Source organism: Diabrotica virgifera, chromosome 1, assembly GCF_917563875.1.
Source record: "Diabrotica virgifera virgifera chromosome 1, PGI_DIABVI_V3a".
Lineage (NCBI taxonomy): Eukaryota > Metazoa > Arthropoda > Insecta > Coleoptera > Chrysomelidae > Diabrotica > Diabrotica virgifera.
Genome location: NC_065443.1, coordinates 111567922 through 111589715, shown reverse-complemented (window position 1 = coordinate 111589715; position 21794 = coordinate 111567922). Strand labels below are relative to the sequence as shown.

At 34.2% G+C, this 21794-nt stretch overlaps 1 protein-coding gene across 2 annotated transcripts in view; it reads right to left on the bottom strand.

Annotated features, from left to right (window-relative positions):
* Positions 1-21794, bottom strand: part of LOC114324271 (filamin-A) — a 219180-nt gene that overhangs the window by 156049 nt on the left and 41337 nt on the right. For both annotated transcript variants that reach the window (XM_050658770.1, XM_050658790.1), the window contains exons 6-8: positions 19254-19395; positions 14665-14828; positions 2923-3211 (exon numbers count right to left, since the gene is read on the bottom strand). In XM_050658770.1, coding sequence (XP_050514727.1) covers positions 2923-3211; positions 14665-14828; positions 19254-19395 — 595 coding nt within the window. The remainder of the gene's footprint in view (positions 1-2922; positions 3212-14664; positions 14829-19253; positions 19396-21794) is intronic.

Below are 21794 nucleotides of genomic sequence, written 5' to 3'. Positions count from 1 at the left end.
TATCGAACTACTTTTGTTGATTCCTTTTTTAAATTGTTTAAAATAGGTCTTTCATTTTTAATCTCATTTTTTTTTCTTCAAAATTATACAAGGAGAATTACTTTTCAAGTAGTTGATCGATTAAGAAGCGACACTCATCCATGGTTAACTGCACGCACACTTTTTATAGGTACTGTCACCAATTTTAAATGTGGTAACAGCGCTACTGATACACAGCGCGCTTATGCCGTCGCTTCTTCAAAATTTTCAGTCACTAGCCTGTCCCGAGCGCCAGCGTGGGTATATAACCATTGTAACCAGAAATGAGTCTGGTAACAGAGTATAATAAAGTGCAACTGAGTCACATAAACTCGCCAATATTTTCGTGTCTACGAGTAGTTGTCTATTTACTGAGTTAGGTACTATTACCACATAATATAATAATATATTTCTATTGGTAAAAATATTGGTAAATAGAATTATTCATCGTCATAAAATATTTATTTGCAAGATTTTTAACTGTTACCAATGGTAACAGTGGTTACATGGACGTTTCGCCAGTGGAATACTAGTTGACGAAAATGATGTCAAAAAAAAATGGAAAAAGTACTTTTACAGTTAATTAAATAAAAAATTTGACAGAAAGCCAATTGAGTTAACGGAGACAGTAACAATTATGGTCACCAAAATAACAAACGAGAAAGAATTTTAAAAAGTAAAGAAAGTAATTAGGACAGCATTAGGAGAGAAAGGAACAAGGTGCTAGGTTTATTTAATAGAATTATGGAATTGGACAAATGCCAGACGAATGGAGAAGCAGACGAATGTACTTGCAAAACCAAGGAAGATATACAAAAATTTACAAACAACAGGGCCATAAAACTCCTTAGTCATACCATGAAAATATAAGAAAAAGTAGTTGATAGACGGATACATCGAGAAACCGAAATATCCGATAATCAATTTGGCTTTATGCAAGTCAGATCAAGAACAGATGGAATATTAATTTGTTGATGGATAAGTTGATGGAAAAATACAGGAATAAAGAATCAAACGCTTATCGCTCATATGGTATTTATTTATTGATCTTGAGGAAGCATCTTGATATAAGCAATAGAGGAGGTAACAACCAGTTTTGAGAGAGGTTTGAAAGAGGATTGGCCCAAGGCTCGGACTTTTCATTAGTTGTGGATTCAGATAACAGCTAAACTGCAGAGTAATATTGCTTGGTGTACTGGATGTAATGGATGGTGGTATGGATGATGTAATGGAGTCTAATGTAGTGTTAGTAGGAAATATGAAAGCGACTTGCTATTGAAAGTATCTTCGAAAAATCATCAAAATAAAAATAAATTTTAAAATAACATGAATAATATCGAAAATATTAAAATATTACTAAAAGATTTTTAAATGGAAAAACTTATTGGTACATTTTCTTGGTGACACCTCCAAGGCTTCTACAATTTGCAAGCCAAATGTATGCTGCAGTGAAGACAAAGGGAAGGAATTCTACTTGGTAGGATGTCTGCAGCTTGGTAAAGTTCCAACGGAAATGCACCTAGTTACTCTACGGAGTAATACGAATATAAAATAAAAATGTATACTATTTTTATTCAGTTGCAATGCGAAGGCAAAACAATCTTACTTTTCAATTAGAATACGGAGTGCAATCCAGCTCTCTGAATCGCGATTTTCGATTCTTATTGGAATCTCATCGGAGAAAGCGCAGGCTTGTTCTCCATATCCTAACTGACCAGCACCGAGAGCTTTTCCCACACAATGCAACTGAAACAAATAGGGTAGGTGACTAGCGTCATCTGGCAATCGAAAGATGAAGTTTTTCAATCCTAAAATAACATTAATAATATTGAAAATATTAAAATATTACTCAAAGATTTTTAAATTGAAAAACTTATTGGTACATTTTCCTGGTGACACCTCCAAGGCTTCTACAATTTGCAAGCCAAATGGATGTTGCAGTGAAGACAAAGGGAAGGAATTCGACACTATGCAATTCACATCCCCGTCTGCAGCTTGGTAAAGTTCCAACGGAAAATGCACCTAGTTACTCTACGGAGTAATACGAATATAAAATAAAAATGTATACCATTTTTATTCAGTTGCAATGCGAAGGCAAAACAATCTTACTTTTCAATTAGAATACGGAGTGCAATCCAGCTCTCTGAATCGCGATTTTCGATTCTTATTGGAATCTCATCGGAGAGAGCGCAGGCTTGTTCTCCATATCCTAACTGACCAGCACCGAGAGCTTTTCCCACACATTGCAACTGAAACAAATAGGGTAGGTGACTAGCGTCATCTGGCAATTAAAAGATGAAGTTTTTCAATCCTAAAATAACATTAATAATATTGAAAATATTAAAATATTACTAAAAAATTTTTAAATTAAAAAACTTATTGGTACATTTTCCTGGTGACACCTCCAAGGCTTCTACAATTTGCAAGCCAAATGGATTCTGCAGTGAAGACAAAGGGAAGGAATTCTACACTATACAATTCAAATTGGCTTGCAAATTGTAGAAGCCTTGGAGGTGTCACCAGGAAAATGTACCAATTAGTTTTTCAATTTAAAAATCTTTTAGTAATATTTTAAAATTTTCAATATTATTAATGTTATTTTAAGACTGAAAAACTTCATCTTTCAATTGCCAGATGACGCTAGTCACCTACCTTATTTGTTTCAGTTGCAATGTGTGGGAAAAGCTCTCGGTGCTGGTCAGTTAGGATATGGAGAACAAGCCTGCGCTCTCTCCGATGAGATTCCAATAAGAATCGAAAATCGCGATTCAGAGAGCTGGATTGCACTCCGTATTCTAATTGAAAAGTAAGATTGTTTTGCCTTCGCATTGCAACTGAATAAAAATGGTATACATTTTTATTTTAAAAATAAATTTATTTATTAATTATAAATTATATTCTTACCAGTAGCGTTGACTAGGACTTGCACCAAAGACCCCAGAGCACAAGGAGCCATACCTGGGGGTGCTACTTCTACTAGTGGTGGTAAAACTCTAAAATAATGGCCTGCTTGGACTTCTTCTCCTTCGTATTTCACGATGATCTCATGCATACCCACTTTAGAGGGCACAAAATTTCCTTTTCCTTGTTGTAGCTTGCTGCCCAGGTATATTTTGTTGTCTGGACCGCGGATTTCAGTGGATAGTTTGGAGTAAGAAAGTGACGAGTCGAGTAGAGTTACTTGATAGTAAGTCTGAAATATAAAATAAAATAAAAACAAAATTGTATAATATTGTTTTCTGCAATGTGGAGTTCGAATCGGGGGAGAAACTATTAACAACATCAGATATGCAGACGACACCGCGATCATGGCTGAAAATATCGAAGATCTTCAATTCCTTATTGATCAAGTCACTAGAGAATGCTCCAATAACGGACTTAACATAAATGCAACAAAGACAAAGTTACTTGTGGTTAGTAAACAAGACGTCGGCCCTATGCAACTAATTGTCAGTGATGAATCAATAACAAAAGTTAACCATTTTAAATACCTAGGATGTTGGATAAACGAGACACTAAATCCGGATGAAGAAATTAAAACTCGTACAGAAATTGCAAGAGGAGCATTTATGAAACTTAGATCTATTCTGAGCAACTCTCAGCTGAACTTACAACTAAGAATCAAGTTCCTAAAATGTTATGTGTATCCTGTATTACTATATGGATGTGAAACCTGGATCATGAAGGTTAACATGATCAACAAATTAGAAGCCTTTGAGATGTGGTCGTATCGTAGAATGCTCAGAATATCTTGGGTTCAACGCATTTCAAACAGAGAAGTCTTAAACAGAGTAGGTCAAGGCGAAGGTGACTTAATGAAGATGATAAAAAAGAGAAAACTTGAACATCTGGGGCATATAATGAGAGGTAGCAGATACAGGATGCTGCAATTAATACTCAATGGAAAGATAGACGGAAAAAGAGGAATTGGTCGAAAGAAATATTCATGGCTCCGAAACCTTCGTCAATGGACTGGCTTATCAGCAGATCAATTGTTACATGCCGCACAAGATCGAGAACGATATCGGCAAATTGTTATGGAAGCTACCCACGCCTAAAAATTTGGGCACGGTACTTAAAGAAGAAGCAAATTAACAATACCTTCATTGTGGATCAATGAATTCAAATAATCATTCCACGCCAATCATTATCACGGAATAAGGCAAAAATTGCTCACTGCTAAGCTATTTTTCAGCTTTGGAAACGGTTGATACTCGTTATGGCAGGGGATCCCAAGCGGGGATTTCTACAGTTACTCAAGGGCGTCAGATTATCACATGGGGAGAAACCTTGTACTCTGTAATTGTACCCCTAGCCCTAACATATAGTGGATCTGAATACAGAGGAGTTCGTTAAGGGGGGCCCGAAAACAAATATATCCTTAGAAAAACTCGAAATCGTCAGATTAATATAAGGTAAGTTAAGTACCGGGTGTCCCAATAAGAATGGCTCTCGGCCATATCTGAGGAACCGTTTATAATACAGCTTTGAGAAAAAAATTTTATAGCAAAAGTTGTCTCGGGAAAAGCCTGGAAATTATTTTCATAATTGTAGGTTCACCGCTAGAGGGCGTAATTGAATATCAAAAATTTAGAAATCTAAATTTTACAAAATTTGCCTAATGAAAGGGCACTGGAAATCCTATCGTCGTATTCTTCATAAATTTCTGCGTATATGTGATTTCACAAGTTTAAGTCTACCTTTGCAAATAAGAGGTGGGGGTGAATGGGAACCTTGTTATGAAAAAATGGCTATAAGTCTCCTTCTGCTAAATCGAATTTTACAAACTTGGTCTTGTTGAAAACAGCTCTTTTTCGTCAATGTAAGAGTTATAATTTAAAACCATAATAACTAATATGACAGCTATAAGGCGTTATTTAGAATTTTTCAGAAACCTAGTTTTCTTTAGAAAATATTAAATACAAGTATGCATTTTTAATCCTATATTACAAAATTAGACCAAATTAGCAACCGAATAGCGAAAACCGCATTTTTCTATCTCAAGATAACTTACGAAACGTGTAAATTTAAAAACATAACTGTTACTGTCACCGGTAAATGAAGTTAAGGAAAAGTAGTGTGCTATGGAAAAAACAAAGAAACATTTTCCAGATGTCAACTTATATAATAGGGCTTTTCAACGCTTCTCTCATTTGTTTTGAGCCTCTGTCATATGTCTTATATTAATATTATACACTAATTATACATTATGACAGAGGCTCCAAACCTATGAGAAGCGTTGAAAAGCCCTATTAATTAAAGCAACAATAAGACAAACAACACTATAAAATATAACAAAGAAATAAAAACAACTATTTTGTGGCGACCTAAATGGGCAAATTGTTGCCCATCATTTTTCGATGCAAGCATTTACTCCTTCAAGAGTAGATTGAACAGCAGTCTCAATTTCTGCTCTCGAAATGCTTTGAATGGCGTTTCGTATTCTCTGGATTATGTTTTCTCAAATAATGTAGTAAATGATGGGCAACAACTTGAACATTTAGGTCGTCACTAAGTAGTTGTGTTTATTTCTTTGTTATATTTTATAGTGTTGTTTGACTTATTGTTGTTTTAATTAATTATATTTATATACGTTAACATCTGAAAAATGTTTTTTTGTTTTTTCCATAGTACACTACTTTTCCTTAACTTAATTTACCGGTGACAGTAACAGTTAAGTTTAAAATTTACACCTTTTTTAAGATATCTCGAGATAGAAAAAAGGTATCGACATGCGGTTTTCGCTGTTCTATTGGTAATTTAATCTAATTTTGTAATACAGGATTAAAAATGCATACTTGTATTTAAAATTTTCCAAAGTTTAATACCTCCTTAAATATAACGCCTCCTAGCTGGCACATTACTTATTAGACTGGTTCGAAATTATTTTAACTCTTTCATTGACGAAAAAGATCTGTTTCCAACAAGACCAAGTTTGCAAAATTCAATTTACCAGAACTGGACTTACAGTCATTTTTTCATAACAAGGTTCCCACTCACCCCTACCTCTTATTTGCAAAGGTAGACATATACTTGTGAAATAAAATATGAGCAGAATTTTATGAAAAATACGATGATCGGATTTCCAGTGTCCCTTCTTTAGGAAAATTTTGTAAAATTTAGGTTTTTTGTAAAATAATTTCCAGGCTTTTGCCGAGGCAACTTTTGTTATAAATTTTTTTTTTCGCAAAGCTGTACTATAAAAGGTTTCTGATATATGGCCGAGAACCATTCTTATTGGGACACCGAGTGTATACCTATTTCAAAAATCTGACGGTTTGAGCGGGGCGTTAGGAAATGGGTGGGTCACAAAGTTTCACAGTAAAAAAAGCGAATATTTCGAGAAATAAATGTCAGACCGAAAAACTAAAAAATACTTGTTCAATATTTTTCAAAAATCTATCGATTTATACCAAACACGACCCCCCACGCAGAGGGGTGGGGGGTAAATTTTAAATTTTAAATAGGAACCCCGCGATAGTTTGCGAAATGAACATCAGATCGAAAAACTGAAACATACACGTATTTAATATTTTTGAAAAATCTATCGAAGGACATCAAACACGCCCCCCAAAGAGGTAGGGTGGGGGGTAAATCTTAAATAGGTACACCCATTTTTTATTGCAGATTTGGATTCCTTACGTAACAATAAGTAACTTTTATTCGAGATATTTTTTCGATTTATGGATAGATGGTGCAACAATCGAAAAAAACGATTGTTGGAAATTGAGAATTATGTATATTAAAAAATGGAAAGTCCCCACTTAAATGGAAAATTTTACTTAACTTTTTTGGTTTTAGGACCTACTCTTCACAACCAAAAAAGGTACCCAAAGCGCTCGAGTAACTGCAAATTTAGCCTACTTTCCTCCCCTACTATAAAGCAAACTTAATAGACCATGGCATTTAGGACTAAATACGTCGCAATAAATGGATTTTTCAATATAGCACCTAGAAACTGGCAACTTTTTGCATTGTGTTCAGGATGATGTCAGGAAAAAAGTCTACTGTACAAAAATTGGTGGAAATGCATAATTGCATTTTAAAATGCATAAAATGCATCCATAAGTGCAGAAACATGTCAAAATAAGAATATTAAGGACCAGATTTTGTTACTTGGCCGGTTTTTGGGGTCGCTGAACATAAGTACGCCATCAGAACTGATCTCCGGAGCATCCCTGGTACTCACGGTCACTGCTAAGGCACGTCATCTGGAGGTTCGAGGGTGATCGGCACTAAATTGATACAAACAGATTACTTGGGGAGTGAACACGAATACGTCATCAAAACCGACCCCTAGAGTACTTGGTGCCCAGTGTCACTGCTAAGGCACGTCATCTTCAGGAGTTTCGAAGGTTTTCGGCCTTGAATGCCTGAAAATAGTTTACTAATTAGGTGGTTATTGGGGTCGCTGAATACGAATACGCCATCAGAACCGACCCGCGGACCACCTGGTACCAGGTCACTGCTAAGGTCCGTTATCTTCTGGACTTATTCGTCTTCAGCGACCCCAAAAACCGCCGAGTAACAAAATCTGGGCCTTAATATTCTTATTTTGACATTTCCAAATTTTTGTTATTTCCAATGAGCATTTAACAGCATAATTTTAGCACTAAATTAAGGCTGTGAGCTGCACAAGGAACATAAGAGCACCAGGATTAATCTAAGGCTAAACATTTTTTGAAGGCCCATATTTTTTCCTCTGATATTTATCCCATTATCATACCCTTGGCGTCGTAAATCATCTAAATCAATATTCATTAATTTCAAACATTCTAACAAATAATTTGCTAATTCTTGTTCGGTAGTATCAGTAACCGGTAAAAAACTGACTAACTTCGGCCATCATAAAAGATTCTACCGGCACTTTTAAAAAATAACGACTACATAGTAATGCGGCGCTTTTACATACATAGCTCCGTAAAACCGCAATAACTATACTTTTGTCAACAGAATCAGAACTTTGCTCCTAATCTAAATGGGTTTCATATTTCATTTTCATATCGTAGGTGTAGTAAGCATTAATGCCTTTGTAAAAAATACCGAAAGTGCACTTGTATAATTTTGTTAATTGTAGTTTTTTTAAGGACAAGAAGCGTAGGTTTGAGCCTAGCAATAGTTCGGCTTGCGCCCCTTTGACTTGGCGCCCGGGTGCTTCGCACCCCTTGCACCTACGGGTTAAGACGGCCCTGAGAATGGCTGAGAAGTATAGAAAAACGTGCAAACTTTGCACCGTAGACAATTTAATAAATAATTTAAAGAGCATAATATTTGTTAGTCTCGTCCTTTTGGTACTGTAACGGTTGTTCCCATCCCTGCCAAGAAGTGTACACAACAAAGCAGAAACAAACAATATTAAATATTGTTTGATCAGGATTTCATTGAAAATAAAACGTTTAGTGAATATTTACCGTATGTAATTATATGTAACTATATATACATGATAAACATTTTAACCTCTCAGTTACCTTACCAACCTTGACTTGGAAAACAAGCAAACAATTAAACTCACGTGAGAACTGATCCATCTTCAAAATCCCATAATCACCTCGCGTACACGTTTATGGCCGTCCATTATCTTTACAAAATAAAAGAAAACCCGAACGTACCTAGAATATTGTTAACTTTTCGCAGGATCTCTGCAAAGATATCTCACTCGCAACTGGGTACTTTCGTTTAACAGTGGTACAAGTACAAAGTGTATTTTTAGTTGTTTTAGTACCGTGACAACACTCGATACCCCTTTAAACAGGAAGCTAACGTGTTTGTAATAATAATTATGTGTATCTCGGTGTTAATTCTAAAGGAACGACTATTATAGCTGGTAGCTAAATTAAGTAGACGGTGTTTCATTAAAGACCTATTAAGATACGTTGATTAACAGGCATAGAGATAAAATTAGAGGTAAAGATGGTTAACAATGCTCATTAATATTGAAAAAAGTTCCTTGTACGAGGGACAGGTGAAAAATTCCTGCCCTAAGTCGATCGTTCTACACTAATTTAGAAACATATCAACACCAGATGCTAAATGAAGCCATACGAAAAGACCAAATCAGAAAAAACTACTTAAATAAAATTGTAAAATTACTATTATTTGCATCTCCCCATTTACTCTTCTCTCTCTCCCACAGCCCAAGTCGATCCTAGCCTCTCCTTGCATCCGCCTCCAAGGATCTCTGTCCCTGGCTGCTCTACTCCAGTTAACCCACCTCAATATCTCTTTAGCATCAGTTCTCACTTCGTCTATCCACCTCTTCTTTGGTCTTCCTTCTGACTAAGCGTTCTACTAGGTGTTCTGTCATCATCCATTCTTATAAGGTGACCTGTCTAGCAAAATCTTCGTATTTTTGCGCAATTTGATCTACAGGGTTCTTTGTAATATTCGTATAAATCGTTATTGAACCTTATTCTCAATATACCATTGTCGCAAATGGGTGCCTCTTACTATATTTCTTTCAAAAGTATTGATAAAGTTTATAGTCTTTTCTGCCATGATCCATATTTCTGCTCCATATTGGTCGTATGATGGTTTTATATATTTTAAATTTTACTTCCCTATGAATCTCTTTAGATCCAAACACCAGCGACACAGAGAAGTATGCTTTGTTAGCAAGCATTAGGTATCTGTTTCCGTATACACCCTGGTATGTGAGCTGTCGTTTACTCATCTATGCTTATCAATCTTATGGTAATGTCCTTATTATAAGATAATGTGTTAAGACATTACTGTTGTCTTATAAGACGTTATTATAATATGTTAAGACGTTATGAGAAATCAGCACCGTTACTTCCTGCTTCAGTCCATATTGCAAGGTAAAGTCAAAGGTAAGGGAGGACCCGGTAGAAGGAGAATATCATGTTTGCGGAATTTAAGAACATGGTTTAAGAAAACCTCAACGGAACTGTTTCGGGCCGCAGCGAGCAAGGTTGTGATTGCCAATATGATTTCCAACATCCGAAACGAATGGGAACCAGAAAAAGAAGTGTTAAGACAACACCGTCTACATGATAAAAACGCTGGAAGAACAATTTAAAAGCTGGGATTGGGAATTAATTATGACAAAATACAATACATGATCATTGGAAGCGCTGTAGAAGACCTGGAGATAAATAACAACTACATAAAACAAAGGAATAAATATAAATACTTGGGGATAACTTCAACCAATACAGAATAGCCGAGCAACATGCAAGACTTTCCACAGCAGTCGGAACTTATCGGCAACGCATCAGCCACTAACTGCAGTAGTGTTCAAATACCAGCAATATTTCGGCCACATGGCTCGGCCCTACGGCGATATTTTCATTAGATGCTGCAATGTTGCCAGCAACATACCGAATATATATTGCCGGCAACATATTGCTTTAAAAACTAGCCTGTCTAAATGCCCCTTAAGAGTCTTATTTTCGAAATAGCCTAATAAGTAATATGCCAGCTAGTAGGCGTTATTTAATTATTTTCGGAAATCTAGTTTTCTTTGGAGAATATTAAATACAAGTATGAATTTTTAATCCTGTATTACAAAATTAGACCAAATTAGCAACATAATACCGCATGTCGATAACTTTTTTCTATCTCGAGATATCTTAAAAAACGTGTAAATTTTAAACAACTGTTATTGTCATCGGTAAACGTAGTTAAGGAAAAGTAGTGTGCTATGGAAAAAACAAAGAAACATTGTCCAGGTGTAAACGTATATAATTAATTAAAACAACAATAAGACAAACAACACTATAAAATATAACAAAGAAATAAAAGCAACTATTTACTTAGTGACGACCTAAATATTCAAATTGTTGCCCATCATTTTCGATGCAAGCATTTACTCTTTCAATGGTGTTTCGTATTCTGTAGATTCTAGATCATGTTTTCTCGAGTAGCGGGCCTAGCGACAAAAAGAAGGTCTTTAATCCGTCCCAATAAATAAAAGTCTAAGACAGTTAAATATGTTGCTATTCAATCTACTCTTGAAAGAGTAAATGCTTGCAACGAAAATGATGGGTAACAATTTGAACATTTAGGCAGTCACTAAGACTAAGTAAGTAGTTGCTTTTATTTCTTTGTTATATTTTATAGGGTTGTTTGTCTTATTGTTGTTTTAATTATTTATATACGTTTACATCTGGAAAATGTTTATTTATTTTTTCCATAGCACACTACTTTGCCTTAACCTCGTTTACCGGTGACAGTAACAGTTATGTTTAAAATTTACACATTTCTTAAGATATCTCGAGATAGAAAAAAGGTATTGACATGCGGTTTTCGGTATTATATTGCTAATTTAGTCTAATTTTGTAATACAGATTAAAAATGCATACTTGTATTTAAAATTCTCCAAAGAAAACTAGATTTCTGAAAATAATTAAATAACGCCTCTTAGCTTGCATATTACTTATTAGGCTATTTCGAAAATAAGACACTAACATTGACGAAAAAGAGCTGTTTTCAACAAGACCCAGTATGCAAAATTCGATTTGGCAGAACCGGACTTACAGCCATTTTTTCATAAGAAGGTTCCCACTCACCCTCACCTCTTATTTGCAAAGGTAGACTTAAACATGTGGAATCAAATATGTGCAGAATTTTACGAAGAGTATGATGATTGGATTTCCAGTGCCCTTTCATAGGTAAATTTTGTAATATTTTGATTTTTTAATTTTTGATATTCAATTACGCCCTCTATCGGTGGACCTACAATTATGAAAATAATTTCCAGGCTTTTCCCGATGCATCTTTTGTTATAAAATTTTTTTTCTCAAAGCTGTACTATAAACGGTTCCTGGGATATGGCCGAGAGCCATTCTTATTGGGACACCCGGTACATAAAATAAAGAAAGAAAAGACACTCGATTATATGGAGCGATGTTATTGCTAGCAAAACTAAACAACAAATACCTTCAACATCAAAGTAAAAAATTTCTGTTTTAATAATTGATATAAGTAGTTTATTAAAAATTAAATTACAAATAGATCATCCAATTAAATTAAAATAGATTACATTAATTGTGCAGGACGGACGTCGTCCATCTTCAGTGAACTTTGAAGTACTTGCGCTAATAAACGCAAAACAAAACAGTGGTTGGGTTTAAATTTAAGACTACTTAAAAGTATTAAATTAATCGACAAAAAGGCGATCAAAATGGATATAACTATCCGGGAAAAGTATGTGTCCCTACTTGAAATAGCAATTACATGTATATTGGACTGCAATAGGCTATAAACTAGGCTATTAACTGCTTTGGACTGTTTGGACAAACATCTGATGAATAGGATTTTATAAAAGGGACAGAATTTTGAAAAAAAAAACAACTCTATAATAAATTCTGTCGAAAGCCTTCGAAAAATCAATATATAGGTATAACGTAAGCTTGAGACTTCTTACCCAAACAATTTCTTTATATTTAAATTTATGGATGGCAGAATCCGCATCTAGTCATAGAGCATTCCTTTTTGTCTTTAAGTCATTCATAAAATGGAAAGAAAAACTATGATGAGCAAGTAGGTATATTTACTTTAACTAAAAAATTTATTTTCTTATTATCAACGCTAGAACTGTTCTCTTTGCCCTCGTAGTTTACTTGAATTGATGTGATATTCAACCGAACGTGAAGGATTTTCCACGATAATCAATTTTTTTAAACAAGTTCTTCCTGTTTTTATTCCACATAAAAAAATGTTGCATTAGAATTCCAACATATTAGTAATAACAATGTTTAAATATTTCCGAAAATGATGTTAAAAAAGAAACCAACAATGAAATGCATAATTAAGAGTAATCTCCCTCAAGAGAAGAAGATGAAGTCAGCAACTACAGTCACAATAGTCCACCCGGCTATTTAACTGGTTATTCTACCGCGATCTGGAAAGAAAAGGAAATCTACCATGTTAAACTTCCCAAGAAAATCACAAAGTTGATAGTGATTGGTGGGGGAAACCCGTTAAATGAGAATAGGGTACTCAAACTCGAAGTACAAAAAATTAACATCGGAGTAGCTACATGGCACATATATATAAGCGAGAAAAATTAGATAATTCTTTTAAATAATGTAAATTTTTTGTTCTTTCAGATCGACTTGTATTGATCCGGCTTCAAATAATAATAGGCAAGATGAATTTATTAAAGAATAAGTATGATTATGATTAGTCGATTTCATGTTTTATTTGCCCTTCCAAGACTTATTTTCACTTTTTCAATGGGTATCTTGGTTTAAGAACCTTAGGGAAAAGTTTGAGTGCAGTAGTATAAAACTAGTTAGAGTGGCGGCCTTCGATAAAAGATGGAACTTAGAGAAGAGGATAACCAGATCATTCGCATAGATGACTATACCCTAAAGTGGGAATACAGTATCAGCACAAGTAGGCAAAGGCTGTCGTAGGGAAGTATTATCTCCTCTCTTGTGAAATCAGTCACCGATATACTTATAGCTAGACCCAGCAACGATATACATCATGTCCTGGGCTATGCGGATGACCTGGTTATCTTCTTTAAGTTCCATCTTTTATCGCAGGCCGCCGCTCTAACTAGTTTTATACTACTGCACTCAAACTTTTCCCTCAGGTTGTTAAACCAAGATACTCTTCGTCTTCCCATATTTCGCTTCCCTCGATTTTTGCCTTGCATAATAAGTTGTAATAATGTGTAATTTTGCTCCCTAATCGCATGTCCTAAGTACTCAAGTTTTTGTCTTATGATTTGTACTGGAATTCTTAAAATTTGACCGTAATATTGAAGACGACTTTGAACGCCGAAAGCGCTCACCTGTGAATTAAATGTTTTACAAACTTCTGAAGCACTGTTCTTTCAATTTATTTATTTTATATCAATTTTTGTTTAAAACACCAAATTCTCATTCAAACCATTCATTTGAAAGTCCTCAGAATGATAACGAGTGCTCTATGGTACGATTCAAACAAATCCATCACACCAGATCTTAAAATGATAACTGTTGAAGAAGAAGCTAACAGAGACGGGGACTAACAAACCACACCAATAGTTCAGCCCAAAACATAATGACACAACCAATCGTACAAAGGCTCAAACCAAAAACTCCACCCGATCTGTTAACTATAAACTAGTCACAGAAGCTCTATATAATTTAGAAGAGGACGTTAGACCAAACCCAAGATATATGTGACACCAAGAATATACAGAAAATTGTCAATGGGTACTTTTCTACAAGCTATTTGTAAAATATTGTATAGAAAATTTACGTATTGAAACCATATTACAGATTGTAAATAAATTGGAAGTTTATAAAACAAGGGAATAGCCAACTACACAATCGATCCAGAGCACATAGTCGCAAATAATGTTATCGAAAGGTCGCTGGTTTAAAGGTTTAATACATAAACGAAAACCTAAACTAAAAGAAGGTATTCACAATTTATGAAAAAATATATGATGCCCCATGAAAAGATGCAGTGAAGGTTTATGCAAGAACAGAACAACGAATGTCCAAGCTCTGGATTAAAGGCGACTGAAAACTCTGGACTGAAGTAATATTTATTAATTTCTAATAAGCATAATATGATAGATTAAAAAGACGTTAACTTAGTTATCCTAAATCATACAAAGAAGAAATTATTAGTATTCAATTCAAATTCATACTAGAGAAATAAGATAAATACAGCTAGTTCACTTACCGGTTCTCCAACTCTTCCGGACGTTGAATTAAGAGTCACGTTGATAAGATCGTGAAGAGGAGGTCTTTCAGGTACCCATTGGAAGTGAGCAGCATACGCCATGACACCTAAGTGCTCTACATTTCTGTCGGCCATATCCTTTGCTGACAAAACTGGTTGAACGCCTAGAAAAAATTTTCTTCAATAAGTTTATTCCAAAAACTACAATACGAGTAAAAGGGGCACCTATGATACTAAATCTGCTTGAACTTATACAGCAAAGTCGGGTTTAAATCATAATAATGGTATTAGTGTATGAAAGTTGGGCTTAGGCAAGCGAAAGCACAGAGGTAACCGGCTTCTTCAGTTTGCCATCGACACGAATCTTAGTAAGTATAAGAAACACATCCGCGAAGATTATTAACGTGGAACAACATATAACTAGAAAATACATAACTAAAACAATAGAAGGCATGAAACTAATGATAGTTAAAGGCAACGTATCAAGTAGAAGATTCAGAAGACCTCCAACAGAATTGTCAGACCAAATAAAGCAGGATGGTCGGACCAAATAAAGACGAGAGATAATTGGACAAATAACACACAGAGAGAAGATTGGACATTCGAATTACATGATCCCACTACAATCCTTACGAAAAAGAAAAGATTGAGAAGAATGGAAGTTAGCCCCAAAACATTTATTTTGCCTAGTTTTCATTGAGTACACATTTTCGTTGGGACATCGTGTGTCGTGTGTAACAAAACTAATGTAAATATAAAAAAAATACAGTGATGACAGCGCTGATAACCGGCAAAATAACGCAAAAGATGGAAAACATATTAAGTTGTGAAATAAAAAGAAATGAAACTAGTGGAGTTGGTAGATTTAGCGATAAAAGCCTATAAACTTACATTATATTTATTGTTTCCCACCTTTAGACGTATCAGAGGAGTACGTCAACTAAAACTGTCACTGTCACAGTGGCAGTTGCCAAACTTTTCCGATACGTGATACGTCTAAAGGTGGTAAGCAATAAGTAGAATGTAAATTTATAGGTTTTTATCGCTAAATCTCCCACCTCCACTAGTTTCATTTCTTTATTCTTTTTATCTCACAACTTAATGTGTTTTCCATCTTTTGCGCTACTTTGCCGGTTATTAATAGTGCGCTCATTACTGTATAATTAAAAGGCACGTTGATTTCTTAGATTATACGCATTAGTGTTTATTATACAGAATATCAAAGATTAGAAAAATTACAGTAGTTTTCAAAAAATGTGCAACTAAAAATGTGCAATAAAAAAAGATTGATATCATCGTATATGGCCTGTGTTAAAAAGATTTAATAATATCATAATCTCATTAGTATTTTTATTGATGACGAATATTTATCTAACAATATCCACAAAAACAATTCATAATACAAACCTATTTTGAAACAAATCAACCTGCTAAAAATCATGTGGGTCGACGTTAATGAAGTGATTATTACAATAATTAAATCATTGCACAGTCAAGGCCAGATTATGTAAATTGTTTGGACAATGAGAGACGGTAAATCAATTATTTGTTTTTATTGTTCATGATATGTAGAAAGACAGTTTTAGCGCCGCATCAGCTATTCAAAGCCTTGGAATTCACACATCAATACACCACAAGAATACACAACATACATACAGCCTCTAGAAGCGACCAACCCTATTAGATTATCCACCTTTCTCAATGAACCTGTACAAACTGCCATTGATATTTTTAAGTGAAAGATTGTCATAAAATGTATATCAGACTAATGGATAAAGCACCACAACACGCATATTTGAACACAAGAAGGGGCTGGGGCTAAAATCTTTACATTTACTATTACAATTACTGTTTACGTTATGATTTAATTATATAAACTTCATTTTTTAATATTTCTTATAGTCTTTCCATGCATTTATTAACCACTTCCATCCATTGATTTTTGCCCATTGCCTTTTAATTCCCAATCTCAATATCTATATTAATTAGGGCATTAGGCTTCAAAAAGATGGTATAGAAAGTGTGGAACAATGGACAGTTGTCAGTACAAGAGAATTATACACTAAGTATCAAAATTTGGGAAATTCACCTTAAAAATGGGACATTTTTGATGTCTCGAATTTTCTAAACATGTTGTCCGATTTGAGTGATATTTTTAGTATGTTATAGCTTTATTCTTCAAAAATATCGATGTAGTAATATTGTTGTTAAACAGGTAAGTTTCATTGTATACCGGGTGTAACAATAATAGTGTGTTTTCTCCTCAAAGTTTGGAACACCCTGTGGAATATTTTAGCGTATATAAAATATTGAAATTAAACCTAAACTGTAGCCTTAGGCTTTCTTAACATTTTGCTTTTTGATTCATTCGCTTATGTTGGATAATAAAAAAGTTAGGGATTTTAACAACTAGCAACGTTTTTCAGCAATACAGGGTGTTTCTAAATAAATGCGACAAGCTTTAAGGGGTAATTCTGCATGAAGAAATAATGACCTTTTGCTCTATAAACATATGTCCGCAAATGCTTCGTCTTTGAGATACTGGATGTTGAATTTTTTCTTACAAACTGATGATTTATTTATTGCTCTAAAATCGGTTCAGATATGCAAATGAAATTAAGTAGACTTTAAGAGGTAGTTATTGCGCATTTTTTGACATAAAATTAAGAATTTTATAATTAACTAGTTTTGATTGGAAATAAGCCACAATCTTACTAAAAAAAAATGATTTTATTAACGTTTCGACGCCCAAATCGGGTGTCGTTGTCAAAATACAAAAAATATTAATGAATTAAACAAAAATATTGTTGCTTAGTAAAAAAATTCTTCTAATAATTTATTTAATCTAACTCATTTATATCGGCAATTCAGACATATATTATACATTTTAAAGTAGAAGACTTTAAAATGATATTGCCAATATTTATGAATTGCGTTTCTGGGACGACTTTACCGAAAGATAGTTCACTCGATTACATGAAATCAACCCCAACTCAAGAATATCCGTCACAAAAAAATCATAACATGTGATCTGTCTTTAAAAAGACAACCACATGCAATGGTGACAGAAAAATTCTCGCGCTAGAGATTCCATAGTAAATTAAACAGAACAACATTAGGAATTTTATATTCACCATTGGCGTGCATACGGGTCATATTACCCGTTCATATCACCCGTATGCACGCCAATGGTGAATATAAAATTCTTAAATGTCAAAAAATGCGCAATAACTACCTCTTAAAACTTACCAAATTCCATTTGCATATCTCAACCGGTTTTAGAGCAATAAATAAATCGTCAGTTTGTAAGACAAAATTCAACATCCCGTATCTCGGAAACGAAGCATTTGCGGACATATGTTTATAAAGCAAACGGTCATTATTTTTCATGCAGAATTCCCCCGTAAAGTTTGTCGCACTTATTTAGAAACACCATGTATTGATAAAGAACGTTGGTAGTTCTTAAAGCACCTAACTTTTTTATTATCCAACATAAGCAAATGAATCAAAAAGCAAAATGTTAAGAAAGCCTGAGGCTACAATTGAGTTTTAATTTCAATATTTTATATATGCTGAAATATTCCACAAGGTGTTCCGAACTTTGAGGAAAAAACACAGTATGATTTTTATACCCGGTATACAATGACATTTACTTGTCCAGCAACACTTTTACCACATTAATATTCTTAAAGAATAAGTCTATAACATATTAAAAAAATCACTTAAATCGGACAACAGGTTTAGGAAATATAAGACATCAAAAATGTACCATTTTTAAGGTGGTGCGTTAATTTTGATGCTTAGTGTATTATATTCATACTTTTCTCAGATGACCAAATAATTTTTACACAAGACGCGGACATGGAGTATAGTATATGACAAGTAAATTAAAAGAATAATATGAGCTATGGACACTCAAAAAAAGTATGTGTAAGACCGAATACTTATGTATTGGATCCGAGGTTGCAGATTTGAACTTAGTTCAGAAAAAGAGACTATTAACAGTTGTAAAACTTTTAAGTATTTAGGCTTAATAATAAGCCGAGAAGGTACTTATATGAAATAGTATATAGAAATAAAAATAGCACGGAGAAAACGAAAGCACTCCACGGAGTGATATGGAACAACACTCCCACCAAAGAAAACAAAAAAAAAGATCTTTCAGAACATAGTGCTGAATATTACCCTATAGGGAGCGGAAGCATGACCAGTGACCACAACAATATGAAACAAAATACGAAATAACAGTTGAACTGGAGTTTATGAGAAGATATCTACAAATTATCAGACAGAATAGAATAAGAACAGAGGAAATATGGAACAGAATGGAAGTATAATTATCAATTACAAAAAAGCTGAAAAACAGAACCTTGCAGTGGTACGGGCATTTACAAAGAATGTAAGAGTATGTACAGGTAGCTGAAAAGAATATTGGACTGGAGAGGAAGAGAAAAACATAATATTTTACCAAAACTATAGTAATTTAATAAATTTTGTTCGTTTTGAAGACTTTTTATTTTGGAAGATCTTTTTAATGTTGAATTAATGTAAAATGACTCAATGATTCTTACCTAATGGCATTTTCTTACCTAATCGGCGTCCAGCTTCTATGGCTTGAATTTGGTTTTGTTCCCAGTAGGCATAATCAGATCGGAGCTTCTCAGGAGCTGCAGCAGAACCTCCTAGAGATCTGATTACTTCACTAATTACTCGACCATCATTCCAGTCAGTCTGCAAAAAATTAATGCTGTTAAGTACTTAAAATATTAGAAATGCTTAAAACTGTGGTGTACTTGGTTTTGCAAATAAACACTTTACAGAAACTGGAAAGAAGATAAAGAGTAACAAAAAGATAAAGAGTAAATAAAATTTACATGAATAGATGCGTAGTGAAATTTCAATAATTTGATACCATTGAGCAAACTCTGAATTTTGCTTAGTTAGGGCGTTAATTGTAATTAAAGTTTATCAAAATCGCATTTTGAAGTCCATAAAACTGCCATTCATAAATAATATTAGTCTAGCAGCGGCTATTGAAATCAGGCTATTTACCACTAGCTTAAGCCGATTAGAGGCGGTACAACAAACCAAATTATACCTACTTTATTATCAATAATAATAGGAAAAGGTAAGAGTAAGCCTCTACCTTAATCCCTCGAGAAAGATTTATGGAGTAAGCGAATAACAAGATCTTTTTTCTCTCTTTGACACACGTACATTCCTATTTGATTTTAGATTTATTTTTATCAATTTACGCTCTTGTTAATCAACATACAAAGTTGGCGCAATGGTATCAAATTATTGAAATTTCAGGACGCATCTACATATTCATGTAAATGTTATTTCATTTTTGAATTCTCCTTTTTGAAAAACCCAGCGACAGTTCAATTTTTTATTAAAGGGGACATTTTTTCCCGTATTTTAGATAATTTTACTTTCACCCCTAAGGCGGGGTAAGAATCACCCCAACATTTTTTAATGTCAATGGGTATGAAATAAATTTTTAAATTCGGTCCTACACTTTATTTTATTGATTTAAAAATAATTTTAAACTTAAAGTTCGTGAGCGCCAGTGGTGACAAGTCAATAAACTTTTTCTGGAAATTTGACATAAATGTCAAAGTGATTAATTTAAAACATTGAAATTAAAAACATTAATAGGCAAAAATATTAGTAGGTCAAAGCCGTGGCATATATTTTTACCTTAAATATCTTCCTCAAGTGCCATCTTCGTTCCGAAGGTTGGCGATCGTCAGGGCTATACGTATTTTCGAAACTGCTGACCGAAACAATTCGTTGTTGCTACAGCTATAACATTCACGTAGATTCTTTAGCCAGGAGTTTCGTCTTCTTCCTATGGATCTTTTCCTGCTATCTTTCCTTGCATAATTATTCGAAGCAGTTCATATCTTTCGCCTCTTGTAATGCGTCCCAAATATTGCAGTTTTCGTTTTTTGATCGTAAATATGATTTCCTTTTCTTTATTCATTCTTCTCAAGACATCAACGTTTGTGACTCTCTCCGTCGATGATATTCTCAAGATTCTGCTATACATCCACAGTTCAAATGTCTCCAATTTTTTTATATCAATCTTTTTCAGCGTCCATGACTCCATTCCGTAGAACGGCACAGAAAGTACGTAACATCTCATCAGGCGAAGTTTCATTTCAAGGCTCAAATCTCTTCCACAGAACACTCTCTTCATTTTAGTGAATACGGATCTGGCTTTTTCTATTCTTATTTTGATTTCTGCTGAGCTATCGTTGTCTTCATTTATAAAAGTGCCTAAATATTTGTATTTGCTAACTCGATCGATATAGGTCTGGATCCCGCGTATGAAAAAAAAGTTGATTAATAGCAAGCTGAAAATTTGTTAATAGCTTAAGGGTGTCTAGTTGGATAAATTTTGATATATGGGAACACTGGAACAGGGGCAGTTTTAATTGTGGAACAGGTTAAAAATTTGGAACGGTCAGACCACGAAAACGGCACATTTATTTTGTCCGACAGAACAGACTTAAACTCTCCGAACATAGATTAAACTCTCATGCAAAAATCAGACTGGTATTTATCACCTGTCATAATTCCTGTCATTTGACATATTCTACATGTTCCACTCATTAAAACGCCCATTTGGTGATAAATAGCAGTCTGATTTTTGCAAGAGAGCTTAATCTCTGTTCGGAGAGTTTAAGTCTGTTCTGTCGGACAAAATACATGTGCCGTTTTCGTGGTCTGACCGTTCCAAATTTTTAACCTGTTCCACAATTAAAACTTCCCCTGTTCCAGTGTTCCCATATATCAAAGTTTGTCCGACTAGACACCCTTAAGCTATTAACAAATTTTCAGCTTGCTATTATTCAACTTTTTTTTCACACGCGGGATCCAGACCTAATAATTTCATTGTGTAAATATAAATTTTGGACATTTCGTGTTGATTTCGATATTACCATAAATGAACTTTTCTTTATGTTCAAAGATAATCCATATTCTTCGCTGCAGTCTGCTATCTTATTCGCCAATGTCTGTAGCTCTTCAAGTGTTTCTGCAATCAGAACGGTGTCGTCGGCAAATCTCACATTGTTTAATCTAACACCATTTATTTTAATACCTATGGATTGCTCAGAGAG